We start from the raw sequence: 20,522 nt of genomic DNA, 5'->3' as shown, positions 1-20,522 counted from the left end.
CCTTCTGAAACTCAGGTAACAATTATATGATGAACCACCTGCTGCTTCCACCTTAATCTCCAATCATACATTTATGATTACCCTATGCAAAGAACCAATACACAAAAATATCTTAGACTACTCTTTTATAGTTAACTAACATAGAAACCCCAGCTACTATATGCCTCCGAATCCATGATGTTGTTCTACAAACTTTCATCCCCACAAGCAGGGGGTTGTCTTACATTCACTGCATATGATGTGGAATTTTTCTTTTCTTAACTGAAAAGAGCGTTGAGCTTCCATTAAGCTATAACTTCACTCTCTGCCACACATAAGCTTTTAACCTTGAACATAAGCACGCACTTTGAGCGTTGTTGTCTTATAGCAGGAAGAGTTTGTTGAAATAAATTTTTTTATAAGTTGTTTGACTTTGGATATCCCACTTCTACACTGCACAGTAAAGTGCGTAATGGATCATGCTGTGCAACCATGTGGTTCAACATTGAATTTTTCAACAGTATTCAGACATTAATATGATGCAAATTTCAAAATCATGGTTATTCAGCAAGCAGAAGCAACAAACAATTGTGTGGCATTGAGAAAGTATGGAGCCACAGAAGCAAATGTTTGAAGGTGGCGAGAGGACAAAGGACATCTGAAAAATTCAAAATTGATGAGAAAAGCTTTCTGTGGCCCGCAGAGTGAGAGTTACATTGAAATGGAAATAGTGGCATTTCTGTATGAGAAACGTAAAGATGAAACAGCAGTTTGCCATGATGTCATGCAAAATAAAGCACATGAATTGGCACAAGAACACAGTGTTCAATTTAAAGCCAGCTCTGGGTGGTGTACAAGGATGATGTGATACAATGGAGTTGTGCGGTGATGTTGAACATCCCTTGCTCAGCATTGTATGTGGAGAAATTGGTCCAGTATCAGTGACATGTCGTAAGATTGAGAAAGGAACATGCTTACTCTTAGGGCCAATCAGAAATGATGACAAGACACCTGTTCACTTCAACATGTGATCCACTACAACATTTGAAACAAATGGTGCCAAAAGTGTACTGGTTTGCACTAAAGACTATGAGAAACTGCGAATCATTGTAATGTTGCATGCGCTTGCCAATGGAACGAAGATGTGACCCTGTGTCATCCTCAATCATAAAACTATACCATACCTGGTGACACATTTCTTTGGATGGAAAAGGATGGATGACCAATGAATTGGTTATAGATTATTTCCATACAGTCTGGAGTAAGAGGCCAGGTGCTCTTCTAAAAAATGATGGGATGTTGATCCTTCATACTGGCGTCTGACAGCAGCAGTGAAAGAAGCAATCCTGAAATTAAACACACATCATTCCAGGACGCATGACTTCTCAACTATAAGTGTTAGGTGTCGTGGCAAATAAGCCATTCAAAGGCCATCTGAAGCAGGTGAACAGCAATTTGTTATTTCATGCCCTGACTCCTTCCAGGAAGCTGATGTAGCCTTATCTTTAATTGCGCAGAATCCAGACTACATGGACGTGCAGATCAATGGCATCAGTTGTGAATGGCTTGAATAAATTCTGTGTAACAAGTGCATTAGATGGGACTGAAGGTGATCTACTATGAGAGGATATGCAAGATAACCAGACAATGGACCATTACAGTGAGGAGGACTAAAAGGCATCTGTAGCTGACTAAGGGAGGTTTTTATCTGATTTTATTTTCTGTGTACTAGTATTTTTATTGTCTCCTTAAGTTACTTGTAATAAGGTAACCATCTGTAAGTTTTCAAAATAAACCACATATATGTATACATTCTGCAATTACTTGTCGAACAATGGGAGGTCATATTTTATTTGCAGTCATCTTGCATTTGGAGATATGCAGTACTAACTATCCAACAGAGTGCCCATTTTGTTGTTGTTGTTGTTGTTGCTTTTGTGGTCTTATGTTCAAAGTCTGGTTTGATGCAGCTTCTGTTACGAAACTGACAATTCCTTGATACTCAAGATATTTCCTATCAACTTATCCCTTTTTTAGTCAAGCTGTGCCATAAATTTTTTTCCAATTCAGTACAGTACCTCCTAGTCTGTTGTCTGATCTACCCATATAATCTTCAGCATTCTTTTATAGTACAACATTTCAAAAGCTTCTACTCTCTTCTTGCCTGAACTGATTATTGTCCAAATTTCACTTCTGTACAAGGCTACACTCCATACAAATATCTTCAGGAAAGAATTCCTAACTCTTAAATTTATGTTCAATATTAACAAATTTCTCTCTTTCAGAAATTCTTTTCTAGTTACTTCCACTCTGTACTTTATATCCTCTCTACTTGTGTCATCATCAATTATTTTGCTGCTCAAATACAGCTCAATTACGGCTTCCATTTCATGTCCTTTGACTCTGTGGCGGCCTTGCACCACACAGCTGTCTTAGCAATTCTGTACATCCCATATCACTATAGTGATTTGCAAAGGCAATGAGTGTCTTCCCTCGTGTGTTTACTCCTGTCCCAAGCTGTCGAACCTGTCTTGTGACCAGATACCTGCATTCTATGGTCACTGCCTACTGGCACAGAACAACAGCTCAGTCCCTAGTGAAGCTCCTGCTGACCTAGCCTGACTTTTAAACCATTCTCTCACAGGATGTATCAAAGAGAGTGCTGTCTGTGTGTTGAATGGGGAAGGCACCAAATCTATCTGAGTTTGACTGCAGACAGATTATGAAGGTGTTTGAAGAGTGCTGATGTGAGTGTCTTCAACATAAGGTGAAACCAAGTCCAGAGGTCTTGAGATTGGGCAGCCACCCCTCATTACAGATGTTGGACATCGAAAGGCAGGGCAGATTGGTATAAAACAGGACAGGTGGCAAACTGTGGTGGAACTAACATCATACTTCAAATCTGGGCAGAGTACACGTGTGTCTGAACACGCAGTGCACCAAATGTTCCTAACGATGGGCCTCTGCAGCCGATGACCCATGCATGTGTCAGTGTTAATACCACGACATCAGCAACTATGACTGAAATGGGCACGTGATCATCGGCTCTGGACATTGGCACATTGGCAGTGTGTTGCATAGTCTGATGAATCCTGATACCTTCCTTATCATGCTAATGGGAGGGCATGAATCTGCTGTCTTCCAGAGGGACAGCTCCTTGATACCTGTACTGTGGGCTGGAGACAAGCTAGCGGTGGCTCCATTATGGTCTGTACCATTCACATGGACATCCATGAGTACAGTGGAGCTAGTGCAGGGCACCATGATGGCCAAGGAGTATTGTACACTGGTTTCAGACCGCGTACACCTGTTCAAGACGATCATATTTCCTGACAGCAGTGGCATTTTTCAACAAGATAATGTGCCATATCACAAAGCCAGGAGTGAGATGGAGTGGTTCAAGAAATACAGTGGCAAGTCCCAATTGATGTGCAGGTCCCCCAACACCGCCAGATCTGAGATGGATTGAAGGTGGCATCAGAGCTCATTGCCCCTCTCCTTGGAATTCTCAGAAATTTGGTGACCCACCAATGCCTTACTGTTTCCATGCCACAACATGTCGCTTCTGTTAACCATCCCAAAGATGGACATATTGGCTATCAGGCAGGTGGTCATAAAGCTCTGGCTGATCAGTGTATATACCTATCTCATGGTTTTATGGACTACTTGTATGCATGTTTTCATCTTCCCGGAAAATGTATTTTTCAATGATGGTGAGCAGCTTCAAAAACTTCCCTCTTCCATTCAAATGAAATTACAAAATGAATCCTGATCTCAAAAACTATGTGGAGTGTGTTACTTCAGAATGATGGTAGTCAGTACAACATCAAGCATATGGATATTATGCTATATACAATTTAAAACTGAAAATGAGATAGAGAGTCAATTGAGTTAAAAAGCAACTTCTACTAGTAACCTGAAGTGTTAGTGATGATTAAATTATGCACTGAACAAAATTCTACTGGTTAGCTTCCTCTGTCATTCCTTTCTCTCAGTCCATGTTATCCTAATATTTTTCCTTCCCTTCCTTTTCCTGCTACTGAACTCCAGTCACCCAGAAAGCCCATAATAGACTACAACTACTAACTTTCAAAACATGATGATAGTATCTCTTAACACCGTCAATGCTCTGATCCAACATATCCTTTGGAATGTCAATGTCGCTTGGGGATCTGTTCCTCCAAGTTCTATCACACCCTCCAAATTCTTGAATAATATGAACTGTGCCTAGCTTTCTGCATGTTTCACCTCATCTATTAATAACGTGTGCCAGTTCATCAAATTCGCCTCCACTATCAACAGTGAACACTTTCCTGCATGCTACACATGCCATGTGCTCAACTTCGAAAACTAATAATTTCCTCTGTAATTTCCAATACTAAGATGCTGTCATGACTATACCAACATATTCCACCGATCATGCATATACACTCTCTCCAAGTCCTCTTCCAGCACAAGTTCAACTGATACCCACTCCAAGACAATTAAAACTGGTCTGACATTAATCCCTCTCATCTAATATGAAATATCCATCACTCACGTGTGGATCCAAGGGAGAGTAGTGGGGGATCATGACCCCCTTAAAAAACAATTTGCTAAAAGTCTTTATATTTTCACATACATCAATTTCTGACCTTTTTAGCCAGTTAATGATAAAGAATGACAAAGATGGTCTCGAAAATGGCAACATTTTCTATTTTTCTGTTGCTTGTTTGAAGACAGACTGGTGGACTGACCAGCTGTAGAAACCATTTCAGTCAATTAAAGGTGCCTATTCACAAGCTGGGCATGTGTGATGCCTATAACACACTTGCTATGTTCATGAGAAAAAGGAAACTGAGCAAAGTAAGAAAAGGAAAGACATTCCACTGGGAAAAACATAACTGAACATTTGAACTTTCCTGAAAGTAGGTGGAAATGACTGAATGAATCCATTTTCCCCCATTTACACATGTACATGGCCTTAGCCTAGGATGTGTAATATTCACAGTGCTAAGGGAAGCTCTAACAACAGTGAGTGCACAGTTGGACTTTATGTTGTGTAAATTATGAAGTCATCAAAGCTGTGAAAGTCTGTTGCTGTTATAGTTCTTATATCAATTGCATGCCATGTTTCCCATATTTTGCAACATGTATTTTTCAAGTGGTGTTATTTCTCTAAACCGCCATGTCTTTGACATTATGCTGTTATCAGTGTGGTCACCTTGCGTTTGAAGACAGGTTTGATACAGCTCTCCATGCTAGTCTAACCTGTGCAAGTCTCTTCATCTCTGTAAACTACTGCAATCTTCATCCATATGAACCTTCTTACTGGTCTCCCTCTACAATTCTTAACCCCTCCCTCACCTCCCACACACACACACACAAACACTTTTCTCCATTACCAAATGGACAGTTCCTTGACGTCTCACAATATGTTCTATAAACGAATCCGTTCTTTCAGTCAGTGGCGAGCCGGAGTGGCCGAGCGGTTCTAGGCGCTACAGTCTGGAACCGCAGGTTCGAATCCTGCCTCAGGCATGGATGTGTGTGATGTCCGTAGGTTAGTTAGGTTTAAGTAGTTCTAAGTTCTAGGGGACTGATGACCTCAGAAGTTAAGTCCCATAGTGCTCAGAGCCATTTTTCAGTCAGTGTAATTTCCATTCCAATTTGATTTAATACCTCCCCAATAGTTATTTGATCTACCTACAAATCTTCCGCATTCTTCTGTAGTACCACAATCCAAAAGATTCTACTCTCTTCTTGTCTAAATTGTTATTGTGCACATTTCAGTTCTGTACAAGGCTGTACTGAAGTATTAAGCAGTGATTTACACAAATCGTTGCTATTATTATTGTTATTATTATTATTATTATATTAAGAATTATATATTACCATTATTATCAAGATCTTAGCATATGTGGCACATTAAAACTGGAGATAATGGAAAGTTGTATTTTAGTCTCATCCTACTTTCCTCAAACAGATACACCAACAATGAAACATATATTGAAAATCATCCAAAAATAATAACAAACTGTGAACTTCCTATGAAGTGACTAGTGGATTCCCACAGTATCACCATCCCTCTCCAGATCTAAGCTTCCCCTATTTCCCACAGTTCCCTTTTCTTTGCTCTACATCAACACAGCACTTCCTCAGTCCTAGTCAATCCATCGAATATTTCGCTACCACCAAGCTTTTCACATATTACATTTGTCCCCATTACCACAACCCATTGGTGGGTCCAAGACTCCATAAAATCAACATTTCCCTGCCTTATCTTATTCCTTCATAGTGAAGATGTCTCCTACTCAGTTCAGTGTTACCTTCAACATCTTCACTATCATCACTGTATTTCAAAACACCTGTGGCTGATAAAAGGGTTATTGTACCATTGCCAGCCCACCTGCCTCCATTTGGGGGTGCAGGAAAGAAATAACAGTAATAAGAAATGTGAAATTCATGTTTCAGAGTCTTTTTTGTTTAATTTGAAAATGACAACCCTTCTGTGTTCTACTGGGTATGAGCACTAGATTTCAGGCCTGGAGGTACTTGGTCCAGTCCTGGGATTTTCTTCATTCCAGTCCATCCAGCACAGCCCCAGGTTCAAGCAGACTGCTATCAAAAGAGTGTCAGAGATCTTTCTTGATGGAACAAGGTGGTCTTACAATTGTGACACCTCTGGCATCCCTCTCAGCTTGGTGCCCCGAGCACTGTTGGGCCTCAAACCGGGCCTGTCTACCACTTACACTCCATAGTTTCTGCTCTCTCTCCCTCTCTCTCTTACTAATTGTAAGCATAAGGGTTTTAGCACTAGTTAATCAATATGAAAACAAATATTCTTATTTATGATAAAACTTAGTCTTTATTCCAAATTCCACTGAGGAATTTGAGCAACAGCAAAATAGCAATATTTAATATAATATATTATCACTCTGTAGCAAAGTGCGGGTTGATTTGAAACTTCCTGGTGGATTAAAAAAGTGTACAGCACCAAGACTCGAACCTGGGATATTTTCTGAGGCAAGTGTAAGTGTCATGTGAGTTGTTCTTGTAAAATATTTTATTGTCTTTTATCTCATGAAAGACAACCATGAAAGTTGTTATTTTTGTGACACATAACAATCAGGGACAAAATAGCCATGAAACTAAAACAGTATCCCAAATATATGTATGTATCCAACATATTAGACCTCATCAGTAATAATTTGGTTTTATATAATTTTATAAGACATTAATTATACCTGTTAAGAATTCAATTCATTTACATTTCTCTACAATATACAGTGATATCATTTAAGATTGTCCTCACATATTATCAAAATATCTTTTAAGACAGATATTTGACCAAAAACTTTTACTGCTGCATGCAATATTGCAGTTCTAAAAAGTGGAAGGTATTTTCTTTATTTTATGTTCAGTAAAGGTGGGAACAGAAAGAGCATCTGGCTACCATCTCTGATTAGTTAGTTAGTTATTTTCATGTTCTATTGACAATTTGCACAATAATAATCTTGTGAAATTCAGATCAACATACCAACCCTATGAAGATAACGGGATAAGGCAGGAAAAATAATAAAAGAAAATGATGTTCAGTGAAGGCTCTGAAATTTGACCAGAGCTTGGTAACTGATGTCTGAAGTTCTGTTTGCCAACTATTCATAATCACTGGTGGATACCAGCACTGAAACAAAATGTAGTTTATTCTGTGGTAGGGAGTAGTAAAGCTGCTACGACACTCTTCCTGCCTATCGTACACAGAGTTGGTAGCTGATGCTACACATTTCTGTTAATGAGTGACACAGGGAAGGAATGATTCTTGAATGTTCGCTAGCACTAAGTGTAAGAATGGCAGTGCAGATTTCATATCAGTTTTTAAAGGCAGCATTCGGTGACACCAATAATTATCTGCCTAGCCTCATTCAGTTTTGTAATGAACCTTCTTCCAGGAGTTGAAGATAGCATTCGCACTTGGTTGGAAATTTATTCGTTGCACATTTATGAAACAAACAAATCCAAAAGCATCATGTGACATTCACTAGCCACTGTTAGCTACTACAATACTACATACAGTATTGTTACTGTTTTACACTGAGATGACGAAAGTCATGAGATACCACCCCAATATCATGTCAGACCTCTTTTTCCCAGAGTAGAGCGATAATGCAACCTATCATGTACTCGACAAGTCGTTGGAAGTCCCTTGTAGAAACACTGAGCTTTGCTACCTCTACAGCCATCCATAATTGCAAAAGGTGTTGCTGGTGCAAGATTTCATGCATGAACTGGCCCCTCAATTATATCCCATAAATGTTTCATGGGATTCATCTTGGGCAATCTGGATGATTAAATCATTTGCTCAAATTCTCCAGAATGTTCTTGAAACCAGTTGCTAACAACTGTGGCCTGGTGGTGAAGCACACTTTCATCCACAAAAATTCCATTGTTTAATGGTTTTAAATGGCCTCCAAGTAGCCGAAAATAATCATTTCCATTCAATGATTGGTTCAGTGGGACCTCAGGACCCAGTCCATTCCATGTAAACGCAGCTCCCGCTATTATGCAGCCACAACTAGCTTGCACAGTTCCTTGTTGACAAATGGGATCCATGGCTTTGTAGGGTATGTGCCTCACTGGAATCCCACCATCAGCTCTTACCAACTGAAATCGAAACTCATCTGACCAGGCGTGTGAGGTAAAGCCTGAAATTTGGTATTCTCAGTGCACTCTTGATGTCTTATGTGCCTATCTCCAACAACCATTCTGTGTTCAAAGTCTGTTAATTCCCGTTGTGTGGCTGTAATCACATCGGAAATCTTTCCACGTGAATCACCTGATGTGAGTGCTAATGACATCTCCGCCTATGCATTGCCCTTTTATACCTTGTGTACGCGATAGTACCACCATCTGTACATGTGCATATCGCTGTCTCATGACTTCAGCCAACTCATTACAAGTGAAGGATGTAATCAGTGGCCGGACATAAGGTACCATCGGCCCAGATTGATCCCTGGACTACGGGCTTCCATCAATGTAAACAGTACGTGTCTTTGTAAGGGTCTCTAACATGCGCATGTGATGTTATTGTCTGAATAAAGTGTTTCCATACTGTCGTAATCTTAATAATTATTATACTAAAAAAAATATGTACACTGTTTTTCACGAGTTTAAATTTCAGTAAGCAGAATTAATTGTCAGTATGAGACCGATCCTCTTATTTTCATGTAATAGGCTTTCAATGATAGTTTTCGAACGGAAAACTGGTTATTTATCATTAGAAGGAATTCACTGCAGCACAGCGAATGGTGATAGCGTCATAGACACTTCCACTCAGTGCGCATCGTCTGCCATAGAGGCGGGTTCATTACATTTAATAATTCAGAAAAATTATGGAGAAACTGGACTGTTTTGTGTATTCGGGAATATTCCATATTACATGGGATGTAAACGATGTGGTGATTTTGAAAAAAAATCGTTTCAAAAATAATATTAGCAAAATTATATTTTGAAGCCATTTTGACTATTTTTCGACTATGACTGTCTCAAGAAATATGTTAAGTTTTTTTTTTTTTTTTTTTTTTTTTTAATTACCGCTGCCAGTCACAAACTTTGTCAACTATTGTATTACTTATTTATTTAGCGACATGTTTCGAGGTAAACCTCATCTTCAAGCTAAATATAATATAAAAATAAGGCCATGCTGATGTTACAGTCTTTTCGTACATGCTGGGGTCATTTTTTTTTCTTCTGGCGAGGCAGTCTCGTAGTGATCCGCTGGGGTGCCTCCATTTCCGTGCCTTTCCAGGTCACTGTTCACAAATTGTGACTAACATAGCAGTAACTCGAAACACGATCACAAACAGTTCTGTAGTGCAGTGGACATAGCAGTGACTTGGAAACTGCTATGTTAGTGTCAATTTGTGAACAGTGACCAGGAGAGGCACGGAAATGGATGCACCCCAGCGCATCACTACGAGACTGCCTCGCCAGAAGAAAAAAGATGACCCCAGCATTTACGGAAAGACTATGTAACATCGGTATGACCTTGTTTTAAAGTTGTTTTTGTAATGCCATTTAGCCTGAAGATGAGGTTTACCTCGAAACATGTCGCTATATAAACAATACAATACGGTAGTTAACAAAGTTTGTGACTGGTAGCGGTAATTTAAAAAAAAAAAAAACATTTACATAAAAACCTTTACAAATTCTATTTTGCTTTGTTTCCCGCAGTCAGTTTAAGAGAAAAACCTGTAAACAGCAACAGCACGAATTCAGAGTCTTTCTCCGACATTTACCGATCAGAACAAGATGGCAGGGCGTTTAAAACACCATAGGCTGCAACTGTTTCCTTAATCATTAATTTACAGATTTCACACCCTCTGCCTGCTATCGCTGACCTGAGGCAAGTGATTTGTTATTGCTGCACGATTCTAGTGGTAACTCGATGGCGGTCTTTCCAACCCATTATTTGAGATTGGTAAGCTACGGTTTATAATATAATATACTGGTACAGAAGTAAGACACGCGCACTACTGGTCAACAACATAAACGATATCTAGTAAGTTTATTTGTGTGCTTCAGTTTCTTGCTGAAGTACTGCTCATCGTATGATTGTTCAGAATAATGTAGAAAACCGATGATCATATAACGCACACCACAATGCCAACGTTAAAACACGATCACTGCAAGTCGTTTCAAGCTATCCCGCCTGTTTGAAGTAACACATTTAACAGAACTGATTTTTACCTCGTATTATAAAAAGCAAAAAATCACTTTTCAATAGGTATAACATGCATAAACGTACTAGGTCAGGCATACAGTAACCTAACAGAACATTTCGGCGTTGTCTCCGTTCTTTCTTACAACGCGCATGGAAAGTTTCCGGACCCTAGTAATAACAGTGAATCTCTTGCCTCAGGACAGTATAAGCTGGCCGAACGTGTGAAGCCGTGTATTCATGAGCAGTACAAGGAAACAATATGTATAATCTTCAATGCCTGCCATCCTGGTCCTGATTGGTAATGATGGAAGAAGTCTCTAAATTCACGTCGCTGCCGTTCATAAGGTTTGCTGTTAAAACTGACTGAGAGAAACAAAACAAAACAGTTTCATAATTTTGTGATTATTGTTTTTCACACAATTTCTTTCGACGTCACATCACTTGCAGCCTATGTATTGCCGAGATTTTTTCGCTACACAAAACACGATTCTTTCTGATTTATTAAATATAATAAGTCCATAGAGGTCCGGACAGAGTGGCAATATCCACGTGATGCTTTTATCATCTGCAGAATCCACTGACGCTGAAGCTCTGCTGATAAGTTCTAAATTTTATTCCATACGACCTGTTTACAGTACAAATAAGAGGTCTATTTAGTCAATAGTCGCGTCATAACTGTAGAAAAATACAATTACGGGAGCAGGTTTAGTTACTTATGTGTCATTTCCTAGTTGTATTATAATAAATCGCACCTAAACGGGTTTTCCATAGGTTTTTAGTGCCCTGGTAGCAAAAAACATTATATCGTCAGAGAATTTAATTTTAATACAAATATACTGTATACAACGTTTGCCAACACGTGTCAGCTCCATAAACAGAATAAAAATATTGTACGTTACCGGTATGGGTTTAAGAGCTACATATGTTAACCACATACTTCCTAACGTCAGACATCGTTACGTGAGACACCAAAATAATTTTAAGATGCTGTACATAGTTTATTCTAACCAATTTCGAAAAACAAATTAGAGTGGAATAAGTAGAACTCTAAAGCATACCTTGTTCTTCGGCTGCCATTTCGTTTATAATATTATACTGTAAAAAAGGACAAGAAAATAAGACAATTGTTGCCCAGCAACACAGTTGCGCCGATATCAACAGCAGCATCTTTGGTTATCAAGCGATAAACTCATTAAAAGTGCGCGTGATACTTAGAAACAAGAAAAGAAAGAATAATTTATATTTTGATCTGTATAGGACTATAGTGGATATTCAAGTATGGCTGGCGAAGGTTTGGGAGAGGAAGGCCAAGATGATTTATCAAAAAATCTTAGAAGATAGGCTACTGCTGCCATAGCTGCACAGGCCACAGAACAACAAAAAAGAGAATCGCAACTCCCGTGTTAAAAGTGGGAAACACAGCAGCGCCTTAAGTGGTACGGAGATGAACTAAAATACTTACGTTGCAGGTTTTTATTTTAATTTTAATTCTATTACCTTATTTTCTGGGTGTGCTATGTAATTATTTTCGCTGGCATCATAACAAAATAATTGAAACACAGCTATAGCACACTGTACTACAGTAGAGAGAAACCTATTCAGTAATATTTTCAGTGTATTTTTGACGTTTGCGTCTGACAGACAAGAAAACATGATAGGAGCAGCGACTGTCAGGTGCAAACGTCAAAAATAGACTTTTAAATTGACATGCTTATATTGTTATCTATCAACATGTAAAAGCTCCAGCATGTTTTATGGTTCATAAGAACTGCAGATGATGAAGAAATAGATGAAATGTATGACGAGATAAAAGAAATTATTCAGGTAGTGAAAGGAGACGAAAATTTAATAGTCATGGGTGACTGGAATTCGTCAGTAGGAAAAGGGAGAGAAGGAAACATAGTAGGTGAATATGGATTGGGGGGAAGGAATGAAAGAGGAAGCCGCCTTGTAGAATTTTGCACAGAGCATAACTTAATCATAGCCAACACTTGGTTCAAGAATCATAAAAGAAGGTTGTATACCTGGAAGAATCCTGGAGATACTAGTAGGTATCAGATAGACTATATAATGGTAAGACAGAGATTTAGGAACCAGGTTTTAAATTGTAAGACATTTCCTGGGGCAGATGTGGATTCTGACCACAATTTATTGGTTATGAACTGCAGATTGAAACTGAAGAAACTGCAAAAAGGTGGGAATTTAAGGAGATGGGACCTGGATAAACTGAAAGAACCAGAGGTTGTACAGAGTTTCAGAGAGAGCATAAGGGAACAATTGACAGGAATGGGGGAAAGAAATACAGTAGAAGAACAATGGGTAGCTCTGAGGGATGAAGTAGTGAAGGCAGCAGAGGATCAAGTAGGTAAAAAGACGAGGGCTAATAGAAATCCTTGGGTAACAGAAGAAATATTGAATTTAATTGATGAAAGGAGAAAATATAAAAATGCAGTAAATGAAGCAGGCAAAAAGGAATACAGACGTCTCAAAAATGATATCGACAGGAAGTGCAAAATGGCTAAGCAGGGATGGCTAGAGGACAAATGTAAGGATGTAGAGGCTTGTCTCACTAGGGGTAAGATAGATACTGCCTACAGGAAAATTAAAGAGACCTTTGGAGAGAAGAGAACCACTTGTATGAATATCAAGAGCTCAGATGGCAACCCAGTTCTAAGCAAAGAAGGGAAGGCAGAAAGGTGGAAGGAGTATATAGAGGGTTTATACAAGGGCGATGTACTTGAGGACAATATTATGGAAATGGAAGAGGATGTAGATGAAGACGAAATGGGAGATAAGATACTGCGTGAAGAGTTTGACAGAGCACTGAAAGACCTGAGTCGAAACAAGGCCCCGGGAGTAGACAACATTCCATTTGAACTACTGATGGTCTCGGGAGAGCCAGTCATGACAAAACTCTACCATCTGGTGAGCACGATGTATGAGACAGGCGAAATACCCTCAGACTTCAAGAAGAATATAATAATTCCAATCCCAAAGAAAGCAGGTGTTGACAGATGTGAAAATTACCGAACTATCAGTTTAATAAGTCACAGCTGCAAAATACTAACGCGAATTCTTTACAGACGAATGGAAAAACTGGTAGAAGCCGACCTCGGGGAAGATCAGTTTGGATTCCGTAGAAATGTTGGAACACGTGAGGCAATACTGACCTTACGACTTATCTTAGAAGAAAGATTAAGAAAAGGCAAACCTACGTTTCTAGCATTTGTAGACTTAGAGAAAGCTTTTGACAATGTTAACTGGAATACTCTCTTTCAAATTCTGAAGGTGGCAGGGGTAAAATACAGGGAGCGAAAGGCTATTTACAGTTTGTACAGAAACCAAATGGCAGTTATAAGAGTCGAGGGGCATGAAAGGGAAGCAGTGGTTGGGAAAGGAGTAAGACAGGGTTGTAGCCTCTCCCCGATGTTATTCAATCTGTATATTGAGCAAGCAGTAAAGGAAACAAAAGAAAAATTCGGAGTAGGTATTAAAATTCATGGAGAAGAAGTAAAAAATTTGAGGTTCGCCGATGACATTGTAATTCTGTCAGAGACAGCAAAGGACTTGGAAGAGCAGTTGAACGGAATGGATAGTGTCTTGAAAGGAGGATATAAGATGAACATCAACAAAAGCAAAACGAGGGTAATGGAATGTAGTCAAATTAAGTCAGGTGATGCTGAGGGAATTAGATTAGGAAATGAGACACTTAAAGTAGTAAAGGAGCTTTGCTATTTAGGGAGTAAAATAACCGATGATGGTCGAAGTAGAGAGGATATAAAATGTAGACTAGCAATGGCAAGGAAAGCGTTTCTCAAGAAGAGGAATTTGTTAACATCGAGTATAGATTTAAGTGTCAGGAAGTCGTTTCTGAAAGTATTTGTGTGGAGTGTAGCCATGTATGTAAGTGAAACATGGACGATAACTAGTTTGGACAAGAAGAGAATAGAAGCTTTCGAAATGTGGTGCTACAGAAGAATGCTGAAGATAAGGTGGGTAGATCACGTAACTAATGAGGAGGTATTGAATAGGATTGGGGAGAAGAGAAGTTTGTGGCACAACTTGACTAGAAGAAGGGATCGGTTGGTAGGACATGTTTTGAGGCATCAAGGGATCACAAATTTAGCATTGGAGGGCAGTGTGGAGGGTAAAAATCGTAGAGGGAGACCAAGAGATGAATACACTAAGCAGATTCAGAAGGATGTAGGTTGCAGTAGATACTGGGAGATGAAGAAGCTTGCACAGGATAGAGTAGCATGGAGAGCTGCATCAAACCAGTCTCAGGACTGAAGACCACAACAACAACAAAGAACTAGATGCAACACTTGAAACTGAAAGTAAGTAAGAAACAAGCTTGTAGTGTAAATAATTGAAGCAAAAGAAAAATAACGTTGTAGCAGCTAAACTGGACTACAAATATTCCTGAATAATGTCATAATTTTTACGCCATACAAGCTGCTGGATCAATGGAGAAAAAAGCCTATTATTAGGAGAATAAGCAGCAGTTAATGAGGTTCAATTAAGAAATATTTATCACAATATTAATTAATGAAGAATTCTAAAATTTGTTACAACTATGCTTCAGGACTATAAGTTCAGAGTAACTGCGCAGCCAACTTGCACTACTGACCATTAATTTCTTAAAAAGGTTCCTACATCTTACTACTGTAAATGCTTCAACACAAAAAAAGAAAACATCAATATCAAGTACGAAAAGCAGGAAAGGTGGATAAAAACAGTGAAATGAAAGCAAAACTTGCTTTTTATTTCTCAAGCTTACAAGAAAATTTTTCTTTTAACTGTTATAAAGCTTTAAACCGTTTGCTGAATTTGTTTTTAACAATATCAAGTCTTTTATTACTGATGGTGTGTTTCCAATCTTTCACATACTTGTAAAGCAATAGAGGTACACATTGTCTTAAAATATACTGTTCAGAAAAATGGGACTTGCAAAATGTTATTTCCTCTGGAAATGTAAACAGTGAATAGAATGTAGTCTCCAATTGTTCCTGGTCTTCACATTTATCTAAGCATGCATACAACTGACTATGAACATTTACTACAAAGGACATTAAGCTGTCACTAGCATACAATAATTTTGGGTTTAAAGCATCATATTCTTTGAAACTTGTAAATAAATGATTCTCTGTGGGTGTTGGTGAGAACAGAGTTGTTTTACAGTCACTACAGTTGGTGTCAGGTGTTACACCCTTCTTTTGTAGAATGTAATCAGCTACATATGCTAGTGCTTGTCTGTCATTTCTTACATAACCCCCACCACTACCAGAAACAGCTTCATTATCAACAAGGGCACAATATGATGAAATGGTGTGTTGTGGAGTCAAGGAAGTTGTCATCACAGTCATCACTAGCTCCCAAAAATTACCTTAAATTGCTTAATGGCATGCATCTATCATCCTCACAATTACCTAGTGAATTTGTAGGTTATTGACTATAACTGTTTTCAACGCTGCTTTGAACTGAAAGCAAGTTGGGTTGATGTTTGCAACACCATGCTGCCTCACACAACAAAATACATTCTCCACTGGGTCTTGATTGAAAGCCCTCAAGCTTAAAAAATTAAAGCCATTTTTTTTAATCTGTTCCAAATGAACATCAGTGATCTTATTGTAATTTGCAACCCACTTATGAAACTGAACATATTTGCCTTATCTCTCCCTGTGCCTAGCTCCAACACTTTCCAATTTTCCATTTCCTTTAACAGACTATACCAAATTTCAATATGTGGGGACTCTGCAGAGAGGGTACTCTTATAAGACTTACCATCTTGTGGATAACAATAGGAACTGTTCAGTGAATCAAATAAACAATCCATCTTTTCAACAAATTTTGCAGTGTATATTGCCTCAGCAAGTAAGATATTAAATGCCACATAAGTTTCAATAACTGCAGCAACTGTATGACTAAGCTGGGCTGTAGCTACCTTGACTTACATTTTAGTAAAAGAATCCTTTACTTCAAAATGATTCCTATTTAGTTTTGGCAATGTCTCAAACATCTTCTGCTGATCCAGAAGAAAAACCGTGTGGATATATTAAAAATGGTCTCTTTTTTAAACCCAAACTGTATTTTATTTCCTAGCAGAGTATTTCTAGTATTTTTTAAATAGATGTGGGACATCATAAATGACTGCAATAGGTTCATCCCTGACTACAAAATGAAATGGAGTGGACTCAGTAGATTTCTCACAGCAGAGTTCCTTCAGTGCTCTCTGGTTGGTTGCACCCTGGTCACAAACTGTACAAATTACCTTTAGCCCTATTTCTTGCAATTGCCTTACGACATAGGTAATAAGACTTTTTAAAGTGATACTTGAAACTGAGTTGTGAATGAAATAATAAGCAACAACCTGCTTCCAGATTTTATGTATGCCTCTAACCATGACAACTAATGCATGATTTGCATGAACATTTGACCTCCCTAAATGCCCTAAATCTTGAAACCCCGAAATTACTTGTTTGGTTGCATTATAATACAACCCTCTTTCTAAAGACATTTCATCAAACAACAAAGCACAATATTTGTCACTTCAGCTTTCATTACATTCATGACCGAAGTAATCAATCCTCGTTCAAAAGGTATAGAAGACAACAGACATTTCAGATACCTCATAGAGGGAAGATAAAAATGAACTGACAAATATTTCTATAGGCGGGGACTTCGTTTGTATAAGGATAAAGCAAATACTTTGCGGGTGTCCATCGCCTTGCATTTGCTGATCGATGAGCGTTTCATAATTGGGTGTATATGAAATTTTTGGCAACAGAGTTTAAATTAGATTATGGAAGAGAAAGTACTGCTGTCATATAAATCTTTTAAGTGCTTTCAGTTCTGATTTTTCATCATGTAGCTTTGCTTTCAGTTTTGATAGCCTTGTTAGAGTATTCCTATGAATCTTGTACATTTTTGATTTTGTTGGAGTTAAGTCTGCTTTTGAAACCCCTGTACCTAAAACCCTACTTTCCTCATTACAAAATGTTTCAGATAAGAAGGTGTACTCACTATCTGCAGATTCATTTGAAGGGAGATAAAAAATTTAAGAGGTGCATCACTCAATGAATTACTCTGCACAACTAGTGCTAGGTAATTCTCTAACACCAGTTTCACCTCTGGTATTGGCACCTGTATAATAAAGATTTTCCATGGTACCACTAGTGTTTGGTAAGTCTAATTCACTATTAACACCAGTTTCACCTGATCCACTTCTGGTACAAACACCTACATGAGAACTACTTGTCACAGCACAACTAAGACTTTGTAGTTCATTAACTCCAGTTTCACTTCTGGTATTAGCAGCTGTAAAATGAACAGTTGCCATAGCATCACTAGTGCTTGGTAGGCCCAATTCACTATTAACAACAGTGTCACCTGATTCACTACCGATTTTGGCAATTTCACAAGGAACACCTGTCACATGCTTTGGAAACACACTCCTGTTTAGCCTATGCCTACTTTTATTCATAAAATCTTCTTCGAGAAAATGATCTTCACAAACAAAATAAGAAGCACAGTTCACATCTGGTGACAGTTTACAAACACTCTTCCACTTTAGAAGCAACTCTTGAGGTTGTTTAGGAAACCTGTACAAATACTTGTTGCAAATTTCCTCCATTGAACCCACATAATAGCCAGGTCAACAGCCGGGGAACTTGCAGGAGTATTTCAACGTCAATCTGTTGTGTTGAATATTCTGAAAACAACATAAAAGTCTTCATTAAATAAAACTACTACAGACATATCAAAGTTATTTAAATAAACAAACGGAAACCACACTGCTTAATTCACGATAGAAGAGAATACATTTCGTTTATAGGCTACAAGACTATTTAATGAAAAATTAAATGTCTTACCTTACAATTAATTGTGGACATTTTTCAGCATGAAGTCTCTTCAGTTCCACGGTGAACTTTATGAATTTAAAGTAAAAAATCTGTTTATAATGAAGATGAGTAGTATGTAAATATGAAACAAATACAAAGACGACTGTAACCCAGGACCGCAGACTTCAGTGTAGACTGTAGAGCAAGACGATAGAATATTTTAAAAAAAAACACCATTGGAGTTCAGGCAGCTCTCATTGGTCAATTCCAGCTTCGTTTGCCCCCTAGCGCCTCTAGTGGTCTAGAATGGAACTACGTGGCTTGTTGCCTCTTTGCCCACATAGCTTTCACCCCCGTTGCACAGGCCTTGCAGGAGGAAGACCTGAATAGGGGTATTCAAGATACAGTAACTTCAAGAAAAAGATATGCAGAGACGAAAAACTGACATCACATAAGCGCATGGTGTCAGCTGCTACACACATCTCTGGTTATCAGGTAAGACATCATGTGCTGAAGTGAATATTACGGTCGGAATAAATTTTCGAGAGATGGCAGACGACTTAGAGATATCGGCAAAAGGACAACGAATGAAAGACATTGGGAAACTGGCAAGTGAAAATTCTAGCGAAGACTCTTGAAAAGGCAATGACAGGAAAGCCTGTACAACCGACCAGTTTCACTTGGGAGCAATACAACAATGAGAACACGGAGGAGCGATCACATTCAATTCCGACAGATCAACAGATATCTCAAAATCAAAATAGTTACAAGAAGACAACTGGGACCACACAGAGTCTATGTAGTGTAGAAATGGTTGTGGGTAAACAAATTTATACAAAGGTATCGATTATGATGTCTGATATTGTGAATGTGTCTGCTATTGACAAGAACCGAAAAAAAATAGCTTACATGAAGTGAGGCAGTAAACCAAAAAGTTTAGAAAAATTGGGATGCATACATTCTCACACATATGGTGAAAAAATAAGGTGTAATCAGGGATGGTGATCTCCTAATGAGTGGAGATATTGGCTTAATTGTTAGTGAATTTAAAGTTAGAAATGTACAAAGGTTGTCAAAACCACAGTTGAATTGTTCTGGCGAGATCAAACCTGTGTATGTAGATTTGAAGATCAGGAATGATTGGCATTTGTATACAGTGAATTTAGTTTTTTTCCATAGACCATATTTTACAGTGATATTAGACATGCCATCTTTACGGTTTTATACAGACTAAAACAAATTTCCTATAAATATTTCATTGACTATAAAAACAATTTTTTGTAATAATGTTTTTCAAATAATGAATAATAATACACAGTAATGACATGCCAGTATACTAATTTATGCAATGATTTAATTTATGCAACAGTCTTGAATACGTAAGGGAAGTCTACAAGTTATATGTTTTGCTATACTGCTGAAAATACTAATTTCTTTCGATGAAAATATATGTTGAACATACTGCAGAAAATATTTACATATTTATAAGTAGTGAAAACTCATTTAAATCATATTTGCATGAATGCACTTAGTGTATATTTTCTCTTCTATATTTTCAGCACTGTACTTTATTTTCCGTTTTCCTTCTTCCAAGAAGTTTGTTTCCATATGAAAAAGGAAGTGTTTTACTTCATCTCCAATTTCACATTTGAATTCGTCCTTTGGATTTTTGCTGCAAATATTTCTTCACCTTACACCAGTGTCTGTTGATGAGATGTTGCTTCAGTTTTCTTTTGAAAGTGCCCAGTTCCTTTATGCTCTTTGTGCTTAGCGGCAGTCTGTTATAAAATAAGCTTCCTGTATTTGTAGGGTCTGTATCTATCATTTGCAATATTTTCCTACGAAATGGTAATTTTCTCTAGTTCTTGTGTTGTGACGATGAAAATCCATGATTAGAGGTGCTGTACAATTTACCGTTAAAAGAAATATTTTCTGTTACATGTACAATTTGGTAAAGTTAATGTTTCAAATTCTTTGAATTTGTTTTTGCAGGATTCCCA

General features: G+C 38.1%; 2 protein-coding genes across 2 annotated transcripts in view; both read right to left on the bottom strand.

The window, feature by feature from the left end:
- LOC126147082 (dynein regulatory complex protein 8) overlaps positions 1-11,981 on the bottom strand; it is a 191,442-nt gene extending 179,461 nt beyond the window's left edge. Inside the window, exon 1 of the mRNA XM_049915667.1 lies at positions 11,740-11,981. Within this exon, the coding sequence (XP_049771624.1) occupies positions 11,740-11,848 (109 nt within the window). The 5' untranslated portion in view covers positions 11,849-11,981. The remainder of the gene's footprint in view (positions 1-11,739) is intronic.
- Positions 11,982-15,483: 3,502 nt separating this feature from the next.
- LOC126147067 (uncharacterized) lies at positions 15,484-18,711 on the bottom strand. The gene is made up of 2 exons (XM_049915665.1): positions 18,553-18,711; positions 15,484-18,392 (listed from the first exon to the last, which is right to left on the bottom strand). Exon 2 carries the CDS (start codon positions 16,045-16,047, stop codon positions 15,484-15,486), a length of 564 nt encoding a protein of 187 aa, XP_049771622.1. The 5' UTR covers positions 16,048-18,392; positions 18,553-18,711.
- Positions 18,712-20,522: the final 1,811 nt, after the last annotated feature.

Source organism: Schistocerca cancellata, chromosome 2 (assembly GCF_023864275.1).
Source record: "Schistocerca cancellata isolate TAMUIC-IGC-003103 chromosome 2, iqSchCanc2.1, whole genome shotgun sequence".
In the NCBI taxonomy this organism is placed as follows: domain Eukaryota; kingdom Metazoa; phylum Arthropoda; class Insecta; order Orthoptera; family Acrididae; genus Schistocerca; species Schistocerca cancellata.
This window is presented reverse-complemented; position numbering and strand designations above follow the sequence as displayed.

Excerpts from the sequence above, each read along its gene's own strand:
- LOC126147067 (XM_049915665.1), bottom strand. The coding sequence starts at position 16,047 with ATGACTGTGATGACAACTTCCTTGACTCCACAACACACCATTTCATCA.